Here is a 24608-nt window from a genome sequence, read left to right as displayed (position 1 = left end):
CCTTCGTCTGAGTCTATGCTGTCAGGGAGTCCCCATCGGGGAATGATGTCCTGTGCCAGCACTTTAGCTGTGTGAGAGGCCCTCCCCTTCTTTGTTGGGTAAGCTTCAATCCATCTGGAGAACTTATCCACGATGATTAGGACATCCTGTTTCCCTTTTACCTTCGGCAAGGTAATGTAATCGACTTGCAGCTGCCTGAAAGGTCCAGGCGGTGCGTTCGGTCGAAGCATTGGAACTGGAGCTCCGGGAGAAGGATCATGTTGTTGACAGATGATGCAAGCGTCTTTAACCTTCTGGGCCTCCGCTCTAAAGAGAGGGTTGTACCAGATTGAAGAAAATCTTGAGACCATTGCTTTGGGTCCAATGTGGCCGACGCTATGTATCTGCTGAGCCAGGTATGACAAGATGCAGGAGGGAGCAACGACCTTGTCACCTTTCCTCCATACTAAGTCATCATACAGCTTTGCACCATTCTCCATCCAAGTCCATCGTTCCTCTCGGCTTGAATTGTCTTGTAATTCAGAGATGTGTTTAAGGTCGCGGACAACAACATGTCACAATTCCTCAGTTCTGCTGGTGGGCATTCTTGTGCTGCCACCATTAAAAGTCTCATCCATGTCATTCGGAGCTGAGTCAACATTGCTACTGTCAGAGTTTTCATCACTCGTTTCATCATGTTTTTCATTATGTGTGTGTGTGTGTGAGTGTGTGTGTGTGTGTGTGTGTGTGTGTGTGTGTGTGTGAATGGGTGGAGGGTGATCATCACAACATGAACACATTTCAGTGTCAGCTTTTATGTAATGTACATTTTTCTAATCACACCTGAATACTGTTTTAGCTCCATATCTCTAATAAATGAGAAATTCAGAACGAGAATGTTTCTCAGTGTTGAATCGTTACAGATCCCGTAGATCACAACTTCAAGGATAACAGTGAAGAAATTAGAAAAAATAAATAAATTCAGTACCTTGGCAGAGTTTAAACAGAGGGTCAAGGGAAATGATCTTTCTATGATTATGTATCTCTTGCCCAGGAAAGGTAACTCAGGATCATTCTCTTTTCTACTTTGTTTACTGTAATGGATCATATAGCTCTATCTAGTGGTCAAAAACATAAATGCTTAGATGAACAAAAGTAAGGGGTTGTCCTAAGGGTCAGTGCTGACAGAAGTTTTGGGAAGTTTTGTGTCTTTGCGAATGGAGTATATTTTATAAGTGTATATGTACTTTTGCACAGTTTTAAGAAACACTCAAAAGTTAAATTAAATTACTCTCTTAATTATCTCATGAACATGATCAAACAGTTCACATCACAGTCCACAGTAAGTGTAAAATGTGAACAAGTTGGAACAGGACACATTTAACTCTGAGGACAGCATAATTAAACAGAATGTCTGTAATTTGCCTTCAGTCTTGTGACAGAGAAAACAGGAGCTGGGGGATCTTTTTGCAGGTCAGGACTAAAGGGGCATTTATAAGACTGATAAGAGGTTTTATCTCTGTCTGTGACATGGATGTCTTCAACATCCCCCGCCCTTTTCTGTCCTAATCTGGAAGACTAATCATGTACTGTCTTCACTCTCCTAATGGGACAGAGACATCAGAGCCCACAGAGACACCCAGAATAACAGCTGACATCTGTCCTGACCTGTTCAGAGCAGAGAGCTCTCACACTCAGTCTAATAATGACCATTTTAACACCTTCTCTCTTTGACCCAGCCAGACCCCATAAAGACTGTTTGTCCTTCCAGGAGGTCACTGAGGGCATCCGTCAACTCTATACAGGTCACACGCCTGAGATCATGGGATTCCTGTGGGGTCTAATCGAGCCTTCTGGGGTTTTGTTGCTTGTGACATCTTTACCACCTGTAGCAGTTTAAGGAGTAGTTCTCCTGAAATTTTACCCACTGGGGGTCCTGTGCTGGAGGACTGGGTCTGTGGTTCTGCTCTGCACAGATTATTAAGCGCTGGCTGTTTGTCTGGTTAACAGGCTCTGCGTCTTCTCAAGTGAACTTGTTCCATCAAATCAGTCCTGCTGTATTCCAGATCAATTTATGACAGTCTCTCTTTACTGTGAGATTTGATGGACTATATTAAAATAGATGGGACAGAGAATGGACTGCTTTCACTGGACCAAGAAAACACTTTCAGCTGGGTTGATCATAACTACATATGTAAGACCTGGGGGACTTTTTGGGTTTAGTGAAGTGCTTTTGTCTCTGGTTAAATTGTTATGCACTGAAGGTTGGTGTCTGGTGAAAACAGGCAGTGGTTTGAGTCTTCCAGTCTTGGTGTAGAGGAGGACTAGGCTGTCCTGCCAACTGTACAGTCTGACCACACAACCACATCTGCATATTCCAGCTCAACCACTATGGGGATCAGACTGCATGAGAACTTTTATGTAGCCTTCTTATGTAACCTCCAAAATCAATTCAATTAAACAATTAAAATGGATGTCTGCTAACCATCTCAAACTCAACCCAGAGAAAACGGAGCTCCTGTTCTTTCCTGCTAAGAACTCCCCAGCGATCGACACTGCAATCACCATCGAGGGATCTGTGGTGCTCCCCACCACAGCAGCCAAAAACCTCGGCGTAACCCTGGACAACCAGCTGACCTACTCCGATCACATCGCGGCAGTCACTCGATCCTGCAGATTCTCCCTATACAACATCAGGAGAATCCGCCCTTTCCTAACACAACATGCGACCCAGCTCCTGGTCCAAGCGCTTGTCATCTCCCGCCTGGACTACTGCAACGTGCTACTGGCTGGCTTGCCGGCCTGCGCCATCAGGCCGCTCCAGCTCGTGCAGAACGCCGCTGCACGCCTGGTATTCAACCTCCCTAAACACTCTCATGTCACTCCACTGCTTACTGCACTCCACTGGCTTCCGGTAGCAGCCCGCATCCAGTTCAAGACACTGGTGCTGGCCTACCAGGCCACTAGAGGCTCTGCCCCATCATACCTTCAGGCTCTTATAACTCCATACACCCCAACTAGGACCCTCCGCTCCATGACGTCTGGACAACTGACGGTCCCCTCACTTCGGGAACCCGGCAACCGCTCCTCCCGACCACGCCTCTTCTCCGCCATTACCCCGAGGTGGTGGAATGACCTCCCCCATGCAGTCAAGACTGCGGAATCTCTTACCGTCTTCCGCAGGAAACTGAAAACCCACCTCTTTAGAACCCACCTGTCCCCCAATGCCTAACCTTCCTTTCCCAAAAAAAAAAAAAAAAAAAAAAAAACCTTTGTCTTGTATCTGCGTTTGTCAAAGTATGTCAAAGTATTCCAGGGGCGCATTACGAAGGGGCAATTTTACGCTCGGTCTTATTATGATCTCTGCTCACAAGGTATTAGAAATCTGACTCGGAGTGATGCACTAATTGTAAGTCGCTTTGGTAAAAAGCGTCTGCCAAATAACTAAATTGTAAATTGTAAATTGTAAAATCAATTAAACACCAAAAGCCTCAATTGCGTATGTTTGAGTCTCGCAATTCGTTACAGCACCAATATTCTGATTGGCTGCTTCTTTTTTTTTTTACACATGAAATCAAACATACCAACTCAGCAGAAACAGCACAAAATAATTGTGCTTATAAGCTTTTTTGACCCGTTTTTGACATGCTGTATTTTCCTATACTTTATTTCCTTTGATTGAATAGGGTGGCAAAGCTCGTCTTTTAGTTTGTTTTATGAAATATGTCTGTGTATCCTGTATCCTATCCTACATCCCATAAATGGCTCTAACAGTGTGCTTATATGAAGTGAGTTCACTATGTCTTGGTCATTGTGGGGCTGAGGACACCAAGCACTTTCCCCTCATGCACTGAAAGCTCCCAGTGTCCGACTGGCAACAGCGATCAGCACCATGGACAGCACCAATCTGTCAAACCTGCACTGACAGCTGAAGACAGAGAGTGAGAGCCTTGGTCAGCTCCACATTCACTCACAGCAGCAGAACCTGGCTGTAGTGGGGAGGTGGAGCTGTGTCTTGGTCCACTTTGTATTCTCTTTATACCATGTCATGGTAAACACTCCTATGAGTCTGAAAGATTTATTCTATTGGATTTTGTTCCAATTTAACCAATTTAACTATTTTGATCATGTTATTCAGATTAACAAAAAATAAATAAATTAATAAAAAAACAAAACACACTCCAAAGTATTTATATGCATTAACCCTTTCATGACACTCACAGAGCAATATATTTTAATTCTTGTGGAACATTTTTAAAACTGGTAGGTGCACTAAGAAATACACAAACAAAGGCTCTCTGTAGATGTCAACACTGACCCTCCAGGCACCTCCTCATTTCTGTTTAGTTCAGCATTTGTTTTCTCCTCACCACTAGATGGAGCTGTAAGATTAATTACATTAAGCAGGGGCATGACCCTGTGTGGCCCAGACAGGGATATGAACCTGACCTTTCCTGGGTAAGAGAGAGCTGTTTGATGATTTCCTGCAGTGTCTCTAATAAGGCAATAGTGAGTGTGATTGGTGGGTGGGAGGAGTCCTCTCTCTACGTGGGCTAAGAGGACTCAGTTCCTTCAGTCAGTCTGAGAGAGCAGAGGTGAAGGTTGTGCTCTGTGACTAGTTCACTCCAAATACCACTGTGTACTGGTCATGTAAAGTTGTGTATAAATAAGTCCAGAGAACTGGACCTTCAGACGTCAGTCTCCATGTGTTGCATTCATACCAAAATACTTTATTGACAACTCACTTTAACCCATCTGTTGAAATTCACAAACTCTGATGTTCATTTTATTATATCAACTAATGATGCTTCAGTGGTGATCAAATACTTATTGGATTATTGGACTGTTTCATATTCATTTTTCCCCATTCTTGGTATTTGTATTTCTCATAAGATGAGAATTTATCTGTTGTCTGATGCTTTCAAAAACAAATTAAAATGTTTTTAATCTTATTAGTCTAGTGACTTTAATATACATCATGTAGTTGCAAACTCACAATTAAACTGGACATACTTCAGTTAGTCAAACAGCAAACTACAGGAATATTCTGTTGCAAAGGTCTGTGACAACTGACATAGTTCTTTGTCCACTAGAGGGCGATAGAACTACATAGTGAGTTGACCGTATCGGCGTGCAATAGGACATCACACTGTCTTTCTCCTTGAACATCGGTCTTAAGAGGTTTTCAAACAAGATTTAATCACAGTCAAATTTAGATGTATTTGCCAGAACTTATATACGACACTACCTCCAGATCTTGACTAACGGCAGTTCTTTGATGGACAAACACGGCAGTTATGCCAAGTTACTTTCGCCATCTAGTGGTGGAAAGGTGCAAGTGCAAGGTGCAAATGCAAGGCTGTTTCACGTGTGTGTGTTGCACGTACCACAGAAATCCCTACTCATTTTGGAAATTTATTTACCTGTTGAATTTCTTAAAATATTTCAAATTTAAGTTCCATCACATCTGAAGTCACTGAGGCACTTCAGTCTGGAAGAACCAAAATCATGTGGAAGATCAAGTGAGAACTGTTCATATAGGATCTGTGACCATCATCTAAAAATTCTTGATACATTAAAATCATAACAACTTCAAACAAACAAATTCTTTTGGTCTCACCGGCAGTTTCCCGGAAAAGAAAAACTAATCAGGAGATCCTTTTTAAAAGTACTGAATTTACTGAATTTCATAAACACAACTTTATATGCATTTATTCTGACAACTCGGTGTGAGTCAGTGTACAAGTCTTCAAAAGTTGACAATGTTAAAAAAAAAGTAGAACAATAATACAGGGGATATTGTGACAGTCCGGTAAGATATACCAATTAACACAAACAAAATAAAATCTGTAAACAGCTTTCAAATAAATGTCTCCTAATCTTACACGAGTAAACAATAAAAAGAAACTATTAAAGTAAAAAATCAAGATCTCAGCATCAATGACAAAAGCACTTTTAAGTAAAAGTTGATGCATTAGGTTTTGTTCATAAAAAAAAGACATTCATTGGTTTTGTGTTCACCATGGCTGCATTTCCCTGAGTTAATATTTGATGTCAATGTGGGACAAAATAACTGTATGAAGATAAACACTGAAATGGTTTGGAATGTGAGATCAGAACAAAGGCTGCAATACTAAAGTCATCTATTAATACTGAACATTTATATTTCATACACAGTTCCTTTATTCCCTTCTGTCCATCCTCATTTCATTATCTACTTTTTTCTCTCATTTGTATTTTTCTAAAGCAAAACCACCTTCTGCTATTCAGTCTCTTCCATCATTTTGCTGTAAGGTTGGAAATGCTCCTCTTTACAACACTGAGGTGTAAAGAGCAGAGCTACATACAAGTACAAAAGTTCAGAGTCCTAGACTGACCTCTCAGACACTGGATAAATCTGTGTGTGAAAAGTTTACTGTTGACTGCAGACACATGGAAATATGAATGACTATTTGCTTCAAGACCTTATTTGACAAAAAAGACATTTTAAAATGACATACAAAGGCAGGAGGTGGAATTTCCATCTTTGATACTTTCTCCATCTTCCTTAGAAAGTCTCTCCTTCCACATCATCATATTCCATCTCTAATGGAGCAGGAGAAAATTGAGGTCTTTAATTTGTTACTCATAACATTTTTCAGTTCTATGTATAGAGTACTTTATACAACAGATATTGTGATGTTTGTCATTAGATGGGAAAGCCCCTTGTTAATAAAGCGGTTTGTAATCGCGAAAGCAACACAACTGTCACGTAGGGCTGAACGATTAATCGATTTCAAATCGAAATCACGATTTAAAACAACATGATTAGCAAATCACAAAGGCTGTCATTTAGGAACTATGTTATGCAGCACGTCTGACCCAGGGTTTAAATTGTCATGTCAATGGTTTTACAAATTCATGTCGTCCTCCTTGTGTGACGGTCATGCTGACCAATCAGAAGTGCCGTGCTCCTCGTGTACCACTCACGCTATCCAATCAGAATTCACAATATACAGCCACAACAACATCCTCTGTACCTTTAGTATACCTGAATGTAACAGCTTTACATGTATGTGAATCATTACTCATGAAGAGGCCCTCTTAACCAAAGGAAACTATCTCAGCGATGTTCTAGAGGAGTTACTTACACTAATGGTAGTGAGGGAAGGAGAGGAAAGGAGAAGAAGAAGAAGAGCAGGCCCAGTCACGTTCAGGTCTGAGAGACCAGAGTTACTGAGGTTGACTGTAGGAGGCCCTGAGCGAGACTTCGAGTAAATGCTGGCCAGGAGTGTCTTTTGTTATCGTGGATCTTCTGAAGCAGTGAGACTGGGCCCATTCGTCACAGAGACGAGCAGGACAGAACGGACGGACTTACATTACGGCTGACACAACCAGAGCTCAACTCAAACTGAACCCAGAGCTGAAGTGTAGGATAGCAGGGGGTCTGGCATTTTATAGGATTTGGAGACAGGGGTGCTGCTATCCTTTGGGCGTGTATCTGCCTGAGGGGAGAATACACTCCTTGGAATTTAGAAAGTGTTACATTAAGCTCTTAACTTTTTCTGGTTATGGAATAGTAAAATTGTATTAGCCTACTCATATCCGCGGCATTTTATGCTTCCGAGCGATATCAAAAATGATACATTGCAAACGGTTTGGGTTGACTGACAGCTTGAGATTCCACTGCGGGTTATTCGGCCTGTAGTTGTCTAAAAGCTCTACAGGGTCAATACATGTGATTATTCCCTAGTGTTGTACAGGTGAGTTTAATTTTCTTTTGTTCAATATAGTTAGTGAGTGAGAGAAGGAATGGTTTGAATTCCATTCTCACAGGAAACTAACCTCTGAGGTGCTCTGGTCTTCATTGGAATTGATCATTATCAATTTTTAACCAAATGGAACAGGGGCTGCTGCACTAAAACATTAAGCCTGGTGTCTGTTAGGTGTTAAGGTGAGTGGTTTTTGCTTTGGTGTTTGGTCCTGAACACAGAGAGGCTTGGGCCAAAGGAACAGAGGGGGAGGAAGAGAGAGAGAGAGAGAGAGAGAGAGAGAGAGAGAGAGGAAGAGAGAGAGAGAGAGAGAGAGAGAGAAACAGGGGGACATGGGGGAGAGTCTGTACAATGTTTAACCTCAGAATCAGTGAGACATTTACTAACCCACGTATTGAAATGTAAAAAGTCTCTCCTCCCATTGTCACCTGACAACCTGTACTGTGTACCTTTCAGACAGGTATACCTCATAAAGTGGCCAGTGAGTGTGGGTCCATGGTAAGTGTTTCAGATAAAATGCACAGTGAGTGTATAGTTTCTCTATACACACAGCATGTAGTGAGAGTTTACAAAAACATTTCTCTGAAACTCACCTGCTAAACTACCTTGAGTAGTGTCCACATCATCATAATCCTCTGGTGGGTCTTCCACAGCTGTCTCTGAAACAATAATCAACACAGTCATTACTAACACCCCAAATTAATATCAAAAACACACTGAACATGGTTCATGGTTTCTTTTGTGGGTGCATATTTGTTAAGGAGGATATTTTCAACATAAAATGAAAAAAATAAAACTAATCATCAGCAAACTGTTAAACATCTTGATATCACTCGAGCTCTGCTATTTCAAACATTATAATATTTTTTTTCCCATTATTGAATTAAAGACGCTCTCAATGTGATCATGTGATCACTGGTTTCACTGTGACTAACTGAAGAGGGAGTGACCGCATCATACAGGTCATAACTCACCAGTCAAACTGCCTGGATCCTGCCCTGACATGATGACATCATCATAGAGCTCCAATGAAACCTCAGTTCCAGCCAGCTCTAAACCAATCACAGAGACACATTATTTTAAACACTGTCTGCAATGTGAGCGTAATGTGATATGGAAAAATAGCATTTAATATGAGCATATGGAGAAATCACCCATCACACCTCCAGACTTCTTCCCTTCAGTGATGACATCATCATAGCCCTCTAGTGGAGCCTCTGTCACATTTTCCTCTGCATCAAAATACACAAACAAATTCACCTCCATTCACAGCAGACACTCAACAGTAATGCAATTTTAAAGTGCATGTGTTTGTATTAAGAATACATTATAATCTAAAGACAGAGACTCACCGATCACACTGTCTAGGTTCTGCCCTGAAGTGATGACATCAACGTAGCTCTCTGGAGAGTCCAGTGTCAGCATCTCCTCTGAACCAGATAAAAACAGAGAGACTTTTGAACACTGACTCCAAACCACCTATAAACAACATTTCCACACATCTGGTTAAACAGAAAGTGGACGAGATCATGTGATCCATCTATAAACACATTAACCTGTCAGATTACTGGTAGTTTTCGCATCATCGTAATACTCGATTTTCTCCTCCTTCAAAGTTTCTGTGGAAAAGAAAAAAAAACACTTAATGTACTACAGTTTCTAGTGTAACACTTTCTGTCACAGACACACTGAATGGATTATGTACAAATTTCCCTGCTGCCGTGTAATAGCATTCCAACAAACTGTTAAGTGTTGTGCAGTACCTTGTTATTCCGTTTCCTAAAATGTATATTTTTCCTTTCTTTTAGAAGCCATATGCATTTACATGTTTATATCTATCCTGCATAAATAAATCATTTGGATTGTCAACTCATCTGAAGTCTGGAATATGATACATTTCTCTGACCGGAAATTAGACCAGTTTGGGCACAACCAGTATTCAGAAGCGCTACACATTTCACAGATTACAAGACATTTTAAAATGAAAAAGCGAAAGACCTTCCAAACAATTTGAAAACTTTATGTCGCTTGTTCCGCTGGTGACTGTCACGCTACGACAAAATTAAGTAACCGCACTACAAGAACATGCCGACGAGATGTCGGACATTAACAGGAAAATACAACGCAATTATGCTTTTAGCAGATTTCGTAACATTTCATGCTGTTTATTCTGGTAAATATTAAATAATTATTACTAAAATAAACGCTATTTTGCGTCCCATTGGCAGTACGTTGTCAGGCTGATCGCTGTACACTACTGCGTAAAAGCATCAGTCAGTCTCAAAGGGGTTTATTTTTTTCATTACGTTCTTAACAGACCAACGAACTAACTACAGTCCCGTTATGTCAAACGACGGTCTGCTCGCTCAGTTTTACCCTCACGAGCAACCCTTATTTGCTACCTGCTCACCGCTTATTTTCTCCCACCTGGACACCTGTCAGATCAATCGATGTATCTATAGCGACCGATCTGTCCCTACGTTTCTTTCAAGTTGACGATATTTGATCTTGCCTGTTTGCTGTGCTGACGACGCTTCCATCAACGCGCTGCGGTCAAGTTAAGCTCAGCTTCTGTGACTTTCGAGTTGCTACAGCGTGACTAACACGAGGTCAAACAGGCTGCACAAGCCAGGAGTGGAGACCACATTTTACTTTTTTAAACTTGTGGTTTCAGTGCAGTCACCGGGCACGGATTCTGGTGCTGTTTTAAAACCTTTTTATGTCGTGTGTTAACCGTGCGACAGACTACACAGTGTCTCATCCCCCCACCGGTTGCGTTCAGCCTCCGCGTACGTGCATTTCCGAAGCGCAAACGGGATGAAAAACACAAACTCTTCAGAATACACGACGTTTGTTACATATCATTAATAATAGATTAGATAATAGTGGCCCTTGTCGCTGATGTAAGGTCAGTATTACTATTCCATTTAAAAAGGCATTAAGGTTGGGAAAGCTGTTCTTAGCTCTGTTTTAAAAGGCAGGGAGTAAATGGAGACCATGTGGCCGTCATACCTGAGAGGAGCTCTTCTTCCCCCACATTCTCATAGCCAGAGTTCTGTCCCCCTGAGAGAGCGCGACCTGTTAAAGGACAGCGGCACAATTGTCACACACGAAATGCAAACACATTCACAAACACGTGCTCTCGTTCTCCCGCTCGCTCTCACTTGCACGTTTCACACACTCCCCGCTATCCCCTCTCTGCTTCTCAGACATGTACTATGTCCCTCAATTTCACCCTCCTCCTCCCCTCTCACACACTTGGGCACATCCGCACATCCGCTGCACCTGCGACTCTTGTGGTTTTTGGTGCTGAGCTCTCTGGCTGATCAGGAGCAAACCGTTTAACTACAACGGCCTGACAGATTCTTATCATCAGACTTAGAGCACACCAGTGAAAATAATACCCACAGTATCACTAGAGTGTATTTACAAACTCCATCCTCTCTTCCATAAAACAAGTCGTTCTTTTAGTTTTCTCTGCAATTCATATACCCCCAATGTTTTTTTTAATACCCCTCCGCGCCTCTGTTTCAAATACACAGGCACTCTCGATCTCATAGCCTACACTCTAGATCAGACATATACCACAGAACAGATGGATTACTGGGAAAAAAAGATCGTATCGACTGCAAAATAAAAACGTTCATCATGATAGTCACAGTAACAGGATCAGTGGTGTTTACACTCAATTAACGATGTCACGCAGTTACCGAATAATTTGTGCGTAAATGGAAGTTGAGTTTTAACTCGATGTACAGCGACGAGGACTATATTCGACCCATATCACGACCAAAGAATTTTTATTTTATTTAAAGAGCAACCTGGGACGTCTTTGAAATTAAACATGATCATGATGAAATCTTTAGCAGTCTGTCTCTACATCCACGTCTCAAAACAAGCTGATGCGTGTTACAGTGGGTCGCGTTATAAACTGGGTGTCTTTTCTGAGGGAGCAGTGACGGGAAGCAGCGAGAATTTACGAGCTCCACTCTGCTATTCGTTTAGGCAACATGTATCTCTATTAGTCAAATAATTCATACAGGTAGATGGCACCGGTTTGCAAGCTCACATAAACACAGAAATACAGAAACTCTCTCTCTCTCTTTCTCCCTCTCTCTCATTCTCTCTCCATATATATATACATATATATATATAGATACACACACGTATACAGTATGTGTGTGTGTATACATATATCCCTGTAAAGAGACTCTCACCTCTCTGAACAGTGTTGCTGGTTCTCTTAGTGAGCAATCTGTGGTCAATCTCCTCATAGACGGCATCAGGCAGAGTCATGCGTTTCCTCTTAGACAGGGCTGTATAGGAGAAAACACACACACGCACATGCACACGCACACACACACACACACGGTTATATTTGTGGTGATATAGATGCATGGAAACATACTATTGTTTCACTCTGTAAAATGAGATGGAAGAAAAAAACCTACATTTCTGCAGTTTTTCCTCAATGTTTTTCCTACCTCTCCTCAGAGCTCTGTTCTGGTAAAACAGCACAAGCAGAAACACCAGCAGTAGCAGGAGCAGTGCTCCTAGAACCAGGAACACCACTGAGGGAATGGACACACCAGTCTGTGACTGAGTCTGTGAAGGACTGGTCTGTCTGCTGGTGGTTACTGGAGACACACGGACAAAGAAATCACTTTCCAGGATATGATTTCCAGTTAAACATAAACCATACACCAATACAGAAACACAAGTCAGATTAAATGTGACAAACAAACATGTAGGTAGTCATATTACCTAAAGATGTTGCAGAAGTAACTGATGAAGTTCTCCTCTCTAAAACCACACACACACACACACACACACACATACACAAACAATATGTCTTTTAATTTTCTTAGTAACAGAGCTTTTTGTCTTGAAATATTACAGGTCAGAAGTTGATAACTGTTTAAGCTTTTGGGCCCATAATGCTGATAATGTGTCATGAGAAGAGATGAGAAGATAAGAGTGTACCTGTGGAGGTTTGAGGATGAGCAGATGGATCTGTGAAAAGGTCAGAGTTCATTCATTGATCAGCTGTGGACTTGAACTTAACTGAGTGAATTTAATATCCTAACATGATCTCATGGGACATGTTTTACTGTCATTAATACATTTCCAGTACAAATATATGACATCAGCCATCAAACAAGCACATGACAGTCAGACCAGAATTTTTCGAAGTATTTCAGTGACTGGGCCCTGTCCCAGCTGTCTTCAGTGCTCTGTTTCCTTGTGACCTTTCTCTCTTAAAAAGCATGCATGTGAGTTTTGTTCAGTATGACTTCAATACACTCAGTTCTGTTTGAATGTTAGTAGAGAAGGACACAAGGTAAAGGAGACATGTAAGAGTGTTGGGACAGGGCCCAGTCATTCAAATACTTCAGATAATTCTCTGACTCTGTCCCACTGTCAAATTCCTACCTGTACAGGTGACTCCAGCATCTTCCTTATGGGAGCAGTCAGTGTTGTTCTTCAGGGAGAGAGAGCAGTCAGACAGGTGGATCTCACTCCCTCTGCACTCCACCCTGCTCAGCCACACAATTCCCTCTCCACGCCCAAAGGCAGCATTCCCATCAGCCCTCAGTGCCGGCCCACAGCCCAGCTGTCTGCACACCACCTGAGCATCTCTAATGTCCCAGTCATCATCACAGACTGAGCCCCAGGTACCGTCATGATAAACCTCCAGCCTCCCAGAGCACTGGCCCTCTCCCTCCATCAGTCTGAGGGGTAGATAGTCTAGACAACAAACCATGGTTTAAACAAAAACATTTAACTAGTGTAATATTAAGTGAGGGTCCCAGTTTTTTAAAAAATATGTGAATTCTAAATTTTTTCATTGGTAATTAGCTTTACTTGTTTAAGCCATTTTTAGGGAGTGGTGAGTTGCAATATTTTTAATTAATTTCTTTTATGAAAAATGAAAAAATATGAACAAAAGTAAATTTCATAGAATTTCACATTTAAGAATGTGCTGTTGTAGACCACTGATATATGAAGTTGACAAACATATGGGAGAGAAATATAATGTGAATGGGGGTTAGATGTTGTCACCTGAACATGGTCTGTGATGTGGAGACGCTGCACATGACAAAAGACTTCGGGCGACATTTTTTTCCTCTTTGACTGAAGGAGAAATATAATGATTTTTAACTAATGGGTTATCGATTGTAGCTGTAATCACTTGTAACAGCACATTCTTGACCATTATCTTCATGCCTCAAAATGAAATTATTTTATAATCTTCATTAGATCACAAACGCACAAAAATAATGAGGCTGGGTATGGGCACAAATGCCCCGATTCCATTCGATTCTGATTCACAGGCTAACAATTCGATTCAATATCAGTTCGATAGGAATGAGATATGAAATACTATATAGCAGCTTTCCATATTTGGAGAGATGTTTAAAAACCTCTAAAGGGAACACAGATTTACAAATGCAGAGTCACTGGAAATAAATCGTGGATACAACTACAGAAAAGGCCAAAGGCTTGAGTACCAAAATCTTTTTATTTGAGGAACGTATGGGTATAGTTCCTTAAAAACAAAACCAACCTGTTTCTTTCAAAGCACAAAAAAGACTTCTGACTGGAAACGATAGCTGAAAATGAAAATGGGCAAGTCTAAAAGTCTCATGCCATGTTTCACAAGGACTTTAACTTAAAGATATGTGCCAAAACATAAATTAGGGCTTGTAATTAAACTTAAATGAAAACAACGACTTAAATATAAACTTATTGTATGCAAAAGTAAACTTTACCTCCGCTGTTACGACAATGAGAGATTCACTGAATGTTTGCTCATGTGACTTAGCGTTACGCGAGGTCAGAATCCTATAGCTCCATACTAACGGCCCTTCACTTTGGTTCGACTCCGCATAATAGCAATACTCCGAAATATCAAAGTAGACAACCCCAGGCCAGTTTTTTAAAAAACCAAATGATGGCGCAATGAAGCAACGCCGCAAATAAGCGAGAGTTTGACAAACGGAATTCGGACCGACCAGCCTAATATTTTATTTTAGACCTAACTGCTTCTTCATTTAACGTATTTTCCAGTTTTTTAATTGAATGAAAAGAGACATACATTTAATATAGGCCAATGTCTATTTTTAAATTAACAATAGCAAGGCTATTTGTTTTATTTTATTGTTGTAGCCTATATGTTCACATCGCCAAGTTTGTGAAGAGTTGCAAAGAGTTCATTCGTGCTGACTACTTTTAATAAAAACATTTACTGGATCATAGCGTTGGTGTAAAATTTATGGATCGATCTTTTCGGCTAATGTGGATTTTTTCCCTCAGTTTTCTAGGTTCATTTCCGCAATGGTTAAACATAGCTAGAGAGTTAAATAGATGGGCTCTCGTTTAACGACCTGCGAACGCATAGACGAAAACCTATATATTACATACATACCAGGGTTGACGCGAGAGGTTTTTTGACGGTCAATATGGCTGTTAATATTCGAATTTTAAAAAACGATTAATTGATAAAACGATATTTTGCACACCCCACGAAAACAATGTTACCACTAGAAAAAGAACAATTGAATTTTAACACAGAAGTTTACATCAGTCGTGAATTTTTCTTCCTCCGGGTTGGTGAGAAAAGTTCATTTACCTGAACAGGTAATGTTTGCCACTTCATCATAATTACAGTCATTTGGACCCCAGGGTGAAGACGGACAGTTCCACAGACTGATGTCGTGTTTGCGGCATTGTACACTGTCAAGCCAGTTTGGAGCTGAAGCCAGTCTTGGTGTGCTGGAGTCCACACTGCCACTCTTTCCACAGTTCAGCTCTTGACAGATTAAAGACACTGTGTCTGAGTCCATCTGGTTATAGCAGATATTACCCCAGGTTCCATTGTAAAAAACCTCCAGGTTCCCAGAGCAGCCTTCAGTCAGTCTGATCTCTTTAAACTCTGAGGACAAAAACAGAATTTGAAATTGACATGGTTGAGTATCACTGTCAGATAAGCCCAATCCCAAAGAGTCTTTTTCTCATACAGGCAAAATTCACAAAAGGAAAAAGATATTTAATCAATTTACCTGTCATAACCATGAATCAACAATGTTTAAAACCAAAAAGATGCAATAACTAAAACCGATGATCTCATTCTTATACAGCTTGAGTGTGTGACATTGATGATGCATTTGAGCTGAATACCTGAACACAGCACTCCCACGTCCTCCTTGTGTCCACAGTCATGTCGGCCCCATCCCTCTGAGGGACAGCTCCACAGGGACGTCTCGTTCCCCACGCATTCCACTTCATCCAACCAAATGGGTCCAGTTCCAGGACCAAACCAGGCTGGAACCGGTCCACTCAGGGCCTCTCCACACTGGAGCTGTCTGCACACCACCTGGGCATCCTTCATATCCCAGGAGTCATCACACACTGTTCCCCATGAGCCTTTGTGGAAAACCTCCAGACGCCCTGCACACTCACTCCCAGAACCCACCAGTCTGAGGGACCTGTGACCTGAATTAGCGCATGAAGAAGACAGGCTCAACCTCTACACACAGAATTTTGCTTTTTTAACAGGCAGTCCCCACGTTATGAATGAGATCCGTTCCCTAAGTCTGTCTTTATGATGAATTTGTAGTTAAATCGGAACAGGTACATACGGTTCTTATTTAACGTCAGTTAGTCGGATGTTTGTCTTAGAATAATGGAGGACGGCGTTCTCCTTCGAACTGCTGAAGCCGTGCAGTGTTTACATGAGCATCACAAAATAGTACACGTTTGTTATTACAAACCATTGTATTTAACTCCAATTTTTAAGATAATAGGCTTGACGGCAGTCCGTTTATAAGTACAAGCTGTCTGTAGGTCGGATGCTCATGACCCAGGGGCTGCCTGTACTCTCTTTTTCATATCACATCCTCAGTACTGAATCTGCCATGTTTCAAACAGCTGTCTATAGGCATTGTGGTTGGTCTGAAAATAAAAGAGACTGCCTCTGTTCTTGTGGAAATTAGAGGCCAGTTCCAATGACCAAACCTCCAGTTATGTAATACTCACCAGAGCAGATGAGTGACAGCTGTAAACTGGAACTGCAATTTGTAGTTTGTGGTGAGGTGCAGTTTCCCAGACGAGCTTCAGTCCCAGAGCACTGGAAACCAGTCAGACACTCATCACTGTCCCCTGGACCAGACCCAGAGGAGCCACTGAACTCTACCACAGAGCCACAGTCCAGCTGTCTGCAGACCACAGAGGCTTCAGACAAACTCCAGGAGTCCAGGAGAACTCTCCTCCAGGCCTGATGGAAGTAAAACTCCACATCTCCCTCACACTCCCTCTCTCCAGTCAGCCTCACCCATTCACCATCAGCAGACACAGAGGAACCTGAAGAGAAGAGTTAAATTTACCAAAAGTATCCTCTGTATGAATCCATTATTAATTAATCAAAGTACCAGAGTGATGATTATTCTGAGTTTCTGCAGCATTCAGTCATAAAGTGTATGTAACTGTGTCCCTCATATAAACTGACCAGAGCAGATGACTCCAGCATCCTGCCTATGAGAGCATGCAGCTCGACTCCATGAAGAGATGACACATGCTGAGAGGTGTGTCTCGTTGCCCTGGCAATCAAACTTATCAGCCCGTACTGGGTCACTGCCCTCCCCAAACCAGTCCACCCCCACTACAGCCACGGCACTCCCACAATTCAGCTGTCGACAGAGGACGTTGGAGGCTCTGATGTCCCACGATGCATCACACACTGTTCCCCACTCAGTGAAGTACTGCAGCTCCACTCGACCAGAGCAGGAATCAGGACCATTCACTAGCCTGAAGTCTGTGTATCCTGTTTACATGAGACAAACAGTGTTGTTTACATATTTACATGAAGCAGAAAGGGGCATGGTATTCTGTAATGGACATAACAGAACTCACTCACAAAGGACAGGTCAATAATTTATATTTACCTGAGCATTTTATTCCCACGTCATTGTCATGGGAACAGTTGTGTTTCTGTGAAGATGATGTTGGACAGAAGTAAATCTCAGATTCGTTGCCTCTACACTGAATCTCCTCTGACCACACCTGTCCCTCCCCTTTACCAAAAGCAGCAGCTCCCAGCACCTCTACAGGTACCCCACAGCCCAGCTCTTTACACACCACCTCTGCATCCTGCTGGTCAAAGGCAGCATCACACACCGTGCCCAAAGTCTTCCCATGGTAAAGCTCCACTCTCCCAGAGCATGGGTTAGATCCATTAACTAGTTTTACATGACCTGTGGATTTAAAACACAACAAGATTCATTTTAAATTTCATTTCATGCATTTCATATATTTTATCTCATGCATATAATTATATTTAAATAATCAGCTGTAACTGTTCTGTAAATTTAAGGAACATGAAAATTTCACTTTAAAATGATGGCAGATCAGAAGGTCATTCTCCATGGGTGTTGATTTCCTAAGATGATTTGTGTTTGTATTAGTCTATAAATTTATTTCTTCAGCGTTTTAATCTGAGTAACAATTTAAATGTTTTTTTGGACATCATCTGATTTCCCAGTCACTTGAAAACTAGCCAGGGCAAATGTTTCTGAATAATTTAACAAATTTACTTACAACATAACTAGTATTCTGTTAAGATCACAAGAAAAATGAGAACACATTGAAAAAGACATAAGTTAAAGTGCAGTCATATGACTGCTACACTCACTATGATCTGAGGAGACTGATCTTAATGAGTCTCACAGTAATATCACTCTCTCCCATTAAACTTTTATGTTCTAATTTAGGAAAATAAGTGTTTGTAAACAAGAATTGTGCAGAGAAAAACAACACTGTAAAAGCTACATGATGCAATGAGAATATATAGACATGTGTAAAAGGATGTGAATGACAGGACAGAAATGTGTAATATAGAAATGTTTATGGTGTGGTTATGACTGAACACTGCATTAGAATACTGCAGTAGTTATAGTTATTGTTTTACTGTTATCTATAACAGAAGTTTAGTAAAAACATACCTGAGCAGATGACTCCAGCATCAGCACTGTGACTACAGTGTGGAATCGCTTCACCATTTGATCTACACTTCTTCAGTGTGGACTCTGACCCTTTACACTGCACTCCAGCCATCGCGATTGGTCCAGATCCCTCTCCAAAACGAGCAGTTCTCACTGCCTCTACAGCCTCCCCACATCCCAGCTCTCTACACACCACTGCAGCATCACTCATATCCCAAGCTAATCTATAACCTGAATTCATGAGACACACTGTGCCCCACTGTCCTTCATGAAGGACCTCCACTCTCCCAGCACAGCGACTACCACCATTCACCAGCCTCACACTGCCTGTAGAGGAGAGAGAGAGAGAGAGAGAGAGAGAGAGAGAGAGAGAGAGAGAGAGAGAGAAATCTTCTTAGGTGGGAACTGCCTTAAAACAGAGTTTTAATTTTCTTCAAAAACATTCAGTTATCTTCATAAGACAAGACAAGTCTTCTTTCTCATTTCCACATTAAGTAAGAGACAAGCGTGGGAAAATGTAAACAATTTCTCTTCTTCAAAGCATATGTTCACTACATGTTAATTAGATTAAAAATACTGCAAATAGAGGCATGATGTGACTTTATCATCACCTATCAGCCCCCTGTTATAGCACTGCTGACCTTAAAGGAAGTTCTCAAGACTAGCTACTGTAATTCATCTGGTCTTAACACAAAAAAAGAACAAGTGGTCACCCTACCCATTCAGATGACAGTCTGTGTTATCTAAAAACACTACAATGCCACAGACAGTCCATGTATTAATTAAGAAAAAAGTTACCGGTGGTCAGCTTTAAAAAAAAAAAAGAGAGAATTAGAAAACCTTTCAAAGCACTGAATTTTTATTATCAAAACATCGACTCTATGGTGGTTTAATAAGATTTAAAAAGCATTTTGACTGGCCTAACAACAAAAGAGACTGTCTCTGTTCTTGTGGAAAGTAGAGGCCAGTTCCAATGACCAAACTTTCAGTCATGTAATACTCACCAGAGCAGATGAGTGACAGCTGTGAACTGGAACTGCAGTTTGTAGTGTGTGGTGAGCTGCAGTTTCCCAGACGAGCTTCAGTCCCAGAGCACTGGAAACCAGTCAGACACTCATCATTGTCCCCTGGACCAGATCCAGAGGAGCCACTGAACTCTACCACAGAGCCACAGTCCAGCTGTCTGCAGACCACAGAGGCTTCAGACAAACTCCAGGAGTCCAGGAGAACTCTCCTCCAGGCCTGATGGAAATAAACCTCCACCTCTCCCTCACACTCCCTCTCTCCAGTCAGCCTCACCCATCCACCATCAGCAGACATAGAGGAACCTGAGGAGAAGGGGTGAATTTTATTTTTACATTTATTCATGTAGGAAATACTTTCGTCCTAAGTGACTTACAAGTGAGGCAAAAATATAATCCGAGCATGTAGCCATTAAAGAGCTAGATGTGGTAAGAATATCGTGAGTAAGTTCAGTGACTGACTCAGTACAAGTTTAAGAACAGGTGAAAGAGATAAAAGAGTAAACTACAGAGAAATACAGGTAGAAACACTGCTAATGAACTGGGGCCTACACAAGTGCAGGAGAAGAAGCTATTGCACAGTAGGAGCTAATGAATGTTTCACTAATTGTCTTAATTAAAAATTTCACAGACTCTCCTCAACCGAGCTCCAATTAATATGATCCAGACTTCAAGAAGTATTGGCTTCCTCGAGGCAGAGGCACCCCCAAAAGAGACAGCAAGCATCCGTAATCTAAATCAGAAAAAATCCTGGCACTTTTCTATCATAAAACAGTCGGTCACTTGGCCAGAAAGCGGGTTTCGGCCCAGTTTCATCGCTTTGGATCAGTGGCAACGCAAAAGACTTCGTCTGCCTCTGAATTCCCGTTGGCGACCATCCTGTGATTCCAGACTCTCACACTGGATTGTGGTCGGGCTGGATCTGATTCTCTTTTCCCTCTCCTCCTTTTCCTCACCTCACTACCATTAGTGTAAGTAACTCTCCACTAGAACATCACTGAGACAGTGTCTTTTAGTCAAGTGTGCCTCTTCACCAGTAATAATTTATACGTGCATAACGTTGTTTCATTTAGTTATACTGAAGGTAGTGAGGTTGTTGTCACTGTTACTTGCTTGTTTGTCGTCCTGTGTGTAGTTTAAAAGTTAGCGTGTGTTTGTGTTTGTGCGTCTGTGTGGGTGTGTGTGTGTGTGTGCGCGCGCGCGCACATCTGTGTGTGAGTGTGTGCGCGTAGCAAATGTTTCATTCAACCCATTTCAGCCCATTTCATTCAACAACTGATTCATCCTGTACAGTTTGAACGTAACTGTTATAATAATGGTTGACATTTGAGATTCTATTCTCTGAGTATGTGATCAGTCATTTTCCACTTTACTGAATGTGATGATCAAAGGAATGTGGTTGTCTAGGAGAACTAAATATGCTAATGCTAATGAAGAGTTGTTTTGAATAAGTTCTGGGTTCAGTGTTCAGAGCGATGAGCTATGAGTGGAGTTGTTGAGAATATCTGTAAATTAACTGGGTTCAGATTCTCAAAGAAGGTTATGGTTATAACTAAGAGGTATTAGTATTCAATATTCAAATTCACATGGTGAACCATAAACTGTAATTGATCTATATCGTTGGCCTGACAATGCTATAAAAATGATGAACAAAACAGCTATGCTACTGCAGCAACAACAAAGCAGGTCTGTTGTACCAAAAGTCTGTTGTACCAGTAGCAATTTTACCAAAAGCATCCTCTGTATGAATCAATTATTAATGAATCAAAGTACCAGAGTGATGATTATTCTGAGTCTCTGCAGCATTCAGTCATAAAGTGTATGTAACTGTGTCCCTCATATAAACTGACCAGAGCAGATGACTCCAGCATCCTGCCTATGAGAGCATGCAGCTCCACTCCATGTAGGAGATGACACATGCTGAGAGGTGTGTCTCGTTGCCCTGGCAATCAAACACATCAGTCCGTACTGGGCCACTGCCCTCCCCAAACCAGTCCACTCCCACTACAGCCACGGCACTCCCACAATTCAGCTGCCGACAAAGGATGCTGGAGGCTCTGATATCCCACGATGCATCACACACTGTTCCCCACACTCCGAGGTACTGCAGCTCCACTCGACCAGAGCAGGAGTCAGAGCTGTTCATCAGTCTGAAGTCTGTGTATCCTGTTTACATGAGACAAACAGTGTTGTTTACATGTTTACATGAAGAAGAAAGGGGCATGGCACTCTGTTTCTCATGGACAAAACTGAACTGACTCACTATGCTTAATAATAGGTTATAACATGTCGTTGTTATTTCTAATATGTATTCTTAACTATTTGTTTCATCATGTGGAAATCATTGTAGGAAATAAGAAATTATTCTCAGTACATGACATTCATTACTGTCCTAAGGACAAGTAAATAATTCATAGTTACCAGTGCATTTTATTCCCACATCGTTGTCATGGGAACAGTTGTGTCTCTGTGAAGATGATGTTGGACAGAGGGGAATCCCAGATTCGTTGCCTCTACACAGAATCTCCTCTGACCACACCTCACCCTCCCCTTTACCAAAAGCAGCAGCTCCCAGCACCTCTACAGGAACCCCACAGCCCAGCTCTCTACACACCACCTCTGCATCCTGCTGGTCAAAGGCAGCATCACACACCGTGCCCCAAGTCTTCCCACAAAGCACCTCTACTCTCCCAGAGCATGGGTTAGATCCATTAACTAGTCTTACAGGACCTGTAGATTAGAAAACAATAAGCTTTATCTGAATATGCATTTGAATTAAATAACCATTTTTTGTTCACTATCAGTATAATTGTTCCAACCACATGAAATTGAAAAAGACCATAGAATAAAACATTTGTGTTAGGCATCATATCATTTCCTTGGATCATGAATTTCTGGGAGGTCTATGAATTCCATATGAATTTGGGATTGAAAATCTTGACCATCAGTACAATTGTTCCAACTGCAAAAAAATTAAAAAGGCCATAGAATACAAAAAATATTTGCTAGGCCAGATAACATTTCTCCTGATTATGAACTTTTGGTATGTTTGTGAATTCATTTCACCATATGTGAAAATGAAGATGAAAATAAAGCCATTTAAGTGTATCCAAATCAATTAAGAAACATTTTCACAAAATTAGCTAGCTTTTTCAAAATACAAAGTAGAGAAGAATAAAGTTGAATGTTTAAAACAAACATAAGTATAATCATATAACTGCCTCACTCAGTAAGATAAGAGCTGACTGACAGAGTGATGAGTCTAAAGTTCAGGAACACAATAGAATGTTGGAGAATGAGATCTAAGAGTAATAATATGGACACTTTGACTTGGACACAATAAAGAAACAATCTGTTTTAAAGTTTTAAAAATAAAAACTTAGATATGACAAAAATATGAAGTAATAAGCATTACAAGCAGTTATAATAAAAATTGAATTAACGTTTATTGTGAATAATTGTCTTCTCCTCTCTCCTCTCAACAAAGTTGTATTTATACACCAACCAAACTCCATCAGGTAAAACCAGTTACCTCCACACAGCAAGAACTACAATTCTCACAGCCCCACACACACACAAATTACCGATTAAACAATAACTATAAAACTCACAACCCCACTGGAGGACAGAGCACTGGCAAAACTCCTGGGCTACGCCTCCAACCTCTAACACAACATGGTAGCTAAGCTAAAGAGCATGTTTAGTAACAGAATTATTCACCCCCGGTGTGTAAGGGAGCGATAGAGGAGGTCATTCCTGCCGGGTCCTGTCAGACTCTACAATTCATCTGCTTTGGCCAGGCCTCGCTGACGTTGAACTGCTCGTGGACTAGACTTACTGTGCTATTCAGTCTTAACACTCTGCTCTTTGCACTTCAGGACTACCAGAACACTGAATATATCTGATCACTTGAATATATCAGGACTGCTTTTAAACTGGGACTTATTTATTTATTATTCTAATCACTTTGCTCACACTGCAACATTGACTGTATCTGAACTTAATCTTCAGCACTTTATGCTTTCATCTGCACCTTATTTACAACCAGATCATCAGTCAATAACCCCACTTACCCATTCACTAGTCTTACTGCTTATTCATCTTAGCAACTGTGTCCATGTACCCCTTGTCATTTGTATTTTAATGTATCTGGCTGCTATAACGATTTAATTTCCCTGTGGGGATTAACAAAGTCAACTATCTATCTACACAATTACCAATACAATTTACTGAGGTTTAGTGAAGCCTACCTGAACAGATGACTCCAACATCACGAAAATGAAAACATTCTAAAAATACACTATCATCTGATGTACAGTTCTTCAGTGTAGACTCTGACCCTGTACACTCCACTCCAGCCATCACGATTGGTCCTGATCCCTCTCCAAAACGAAGATCTGTCACTGCCTCTACAGCCTCCCCACATCCCAGTTCTCCACACACCACTGCAGCATCAGGCATATCCCAAACAACTCTGGGATCTGAATTCAAATAACACACTGTGCCCCACTGTCCTTCATGAAGAACCTCCACTCTCCCAGCACAGCGACTACCACCATTCACCAGCCTCACACTGTCTGTAGAGGAGAGAGAGAGAGAGAGAGAGAGAGAGAGAGAGAGAGAGAGAGAGAGAGAGAGAGAGAGAGAGAATTAATTTCACTTTTTCTTAAAAGGAGAACTTAAAACAATCAATTGAAGAAAACTCTTGGAATAAAAGCTGCTCAAAACATTTCAGTTTAAACACAATTTCTTCAAATGATAACCTGATAATGTTCTTTCCATACACCGCCAGTAAGAGACAAGCTCTGTAAATAACTACTCTCCTGGAAAACATATTTCATTAAAATGTTTTTTTT

General features: G+C 41.2%; 1 protein-coding gene across 1 annotated transcript; it reads right to left on the bottom strand.

Annotated features, from left to right (window-relative positions):
* Positions 1-1574: 1574 nt before the first annotated feature.
* LOC115824185 (deleted in malignant brain tumors 1 protein-like) lies at positions 1575-24318 on the bottom strand (the record flags this gene model as incomplete). The annotated part of the gene is made up of 12 exons (XM_030788290.1): positions 1575-1582; positions 8705-8782; positions 8894-8962; positions 9083-9160; positions 9287-9349; positions 10743-10808; positions 11948-12046; positions 15364-15666; positions 15912-16260; positions 17357-17553; positions 17675-17720; positions 24253-24318. Coding segments are annotated over 12 exons (1422 nt in total), but the record flags the coding sequence as incomplete, so codon positions are not given.
* Between the last annotated feature and the right edge of the window lie 290 nt (positions 24319-24608).

Source organism: Chanos chanos, chromosome 11 (genome assembly GCF_902362185.1).
Source record: "Chanos chanos chromosome 11, fChaCha1.1, whole genome shotgun sequence".
NCBI lineage: Eukaryota > Metazoa > Chordata > Actinopteri > Gonorynchiformes > Chanidae > Chanos > Chanos chanos.
This window is presented reverse-complemented; position numbering and strand designations above follow the sequence as displayed.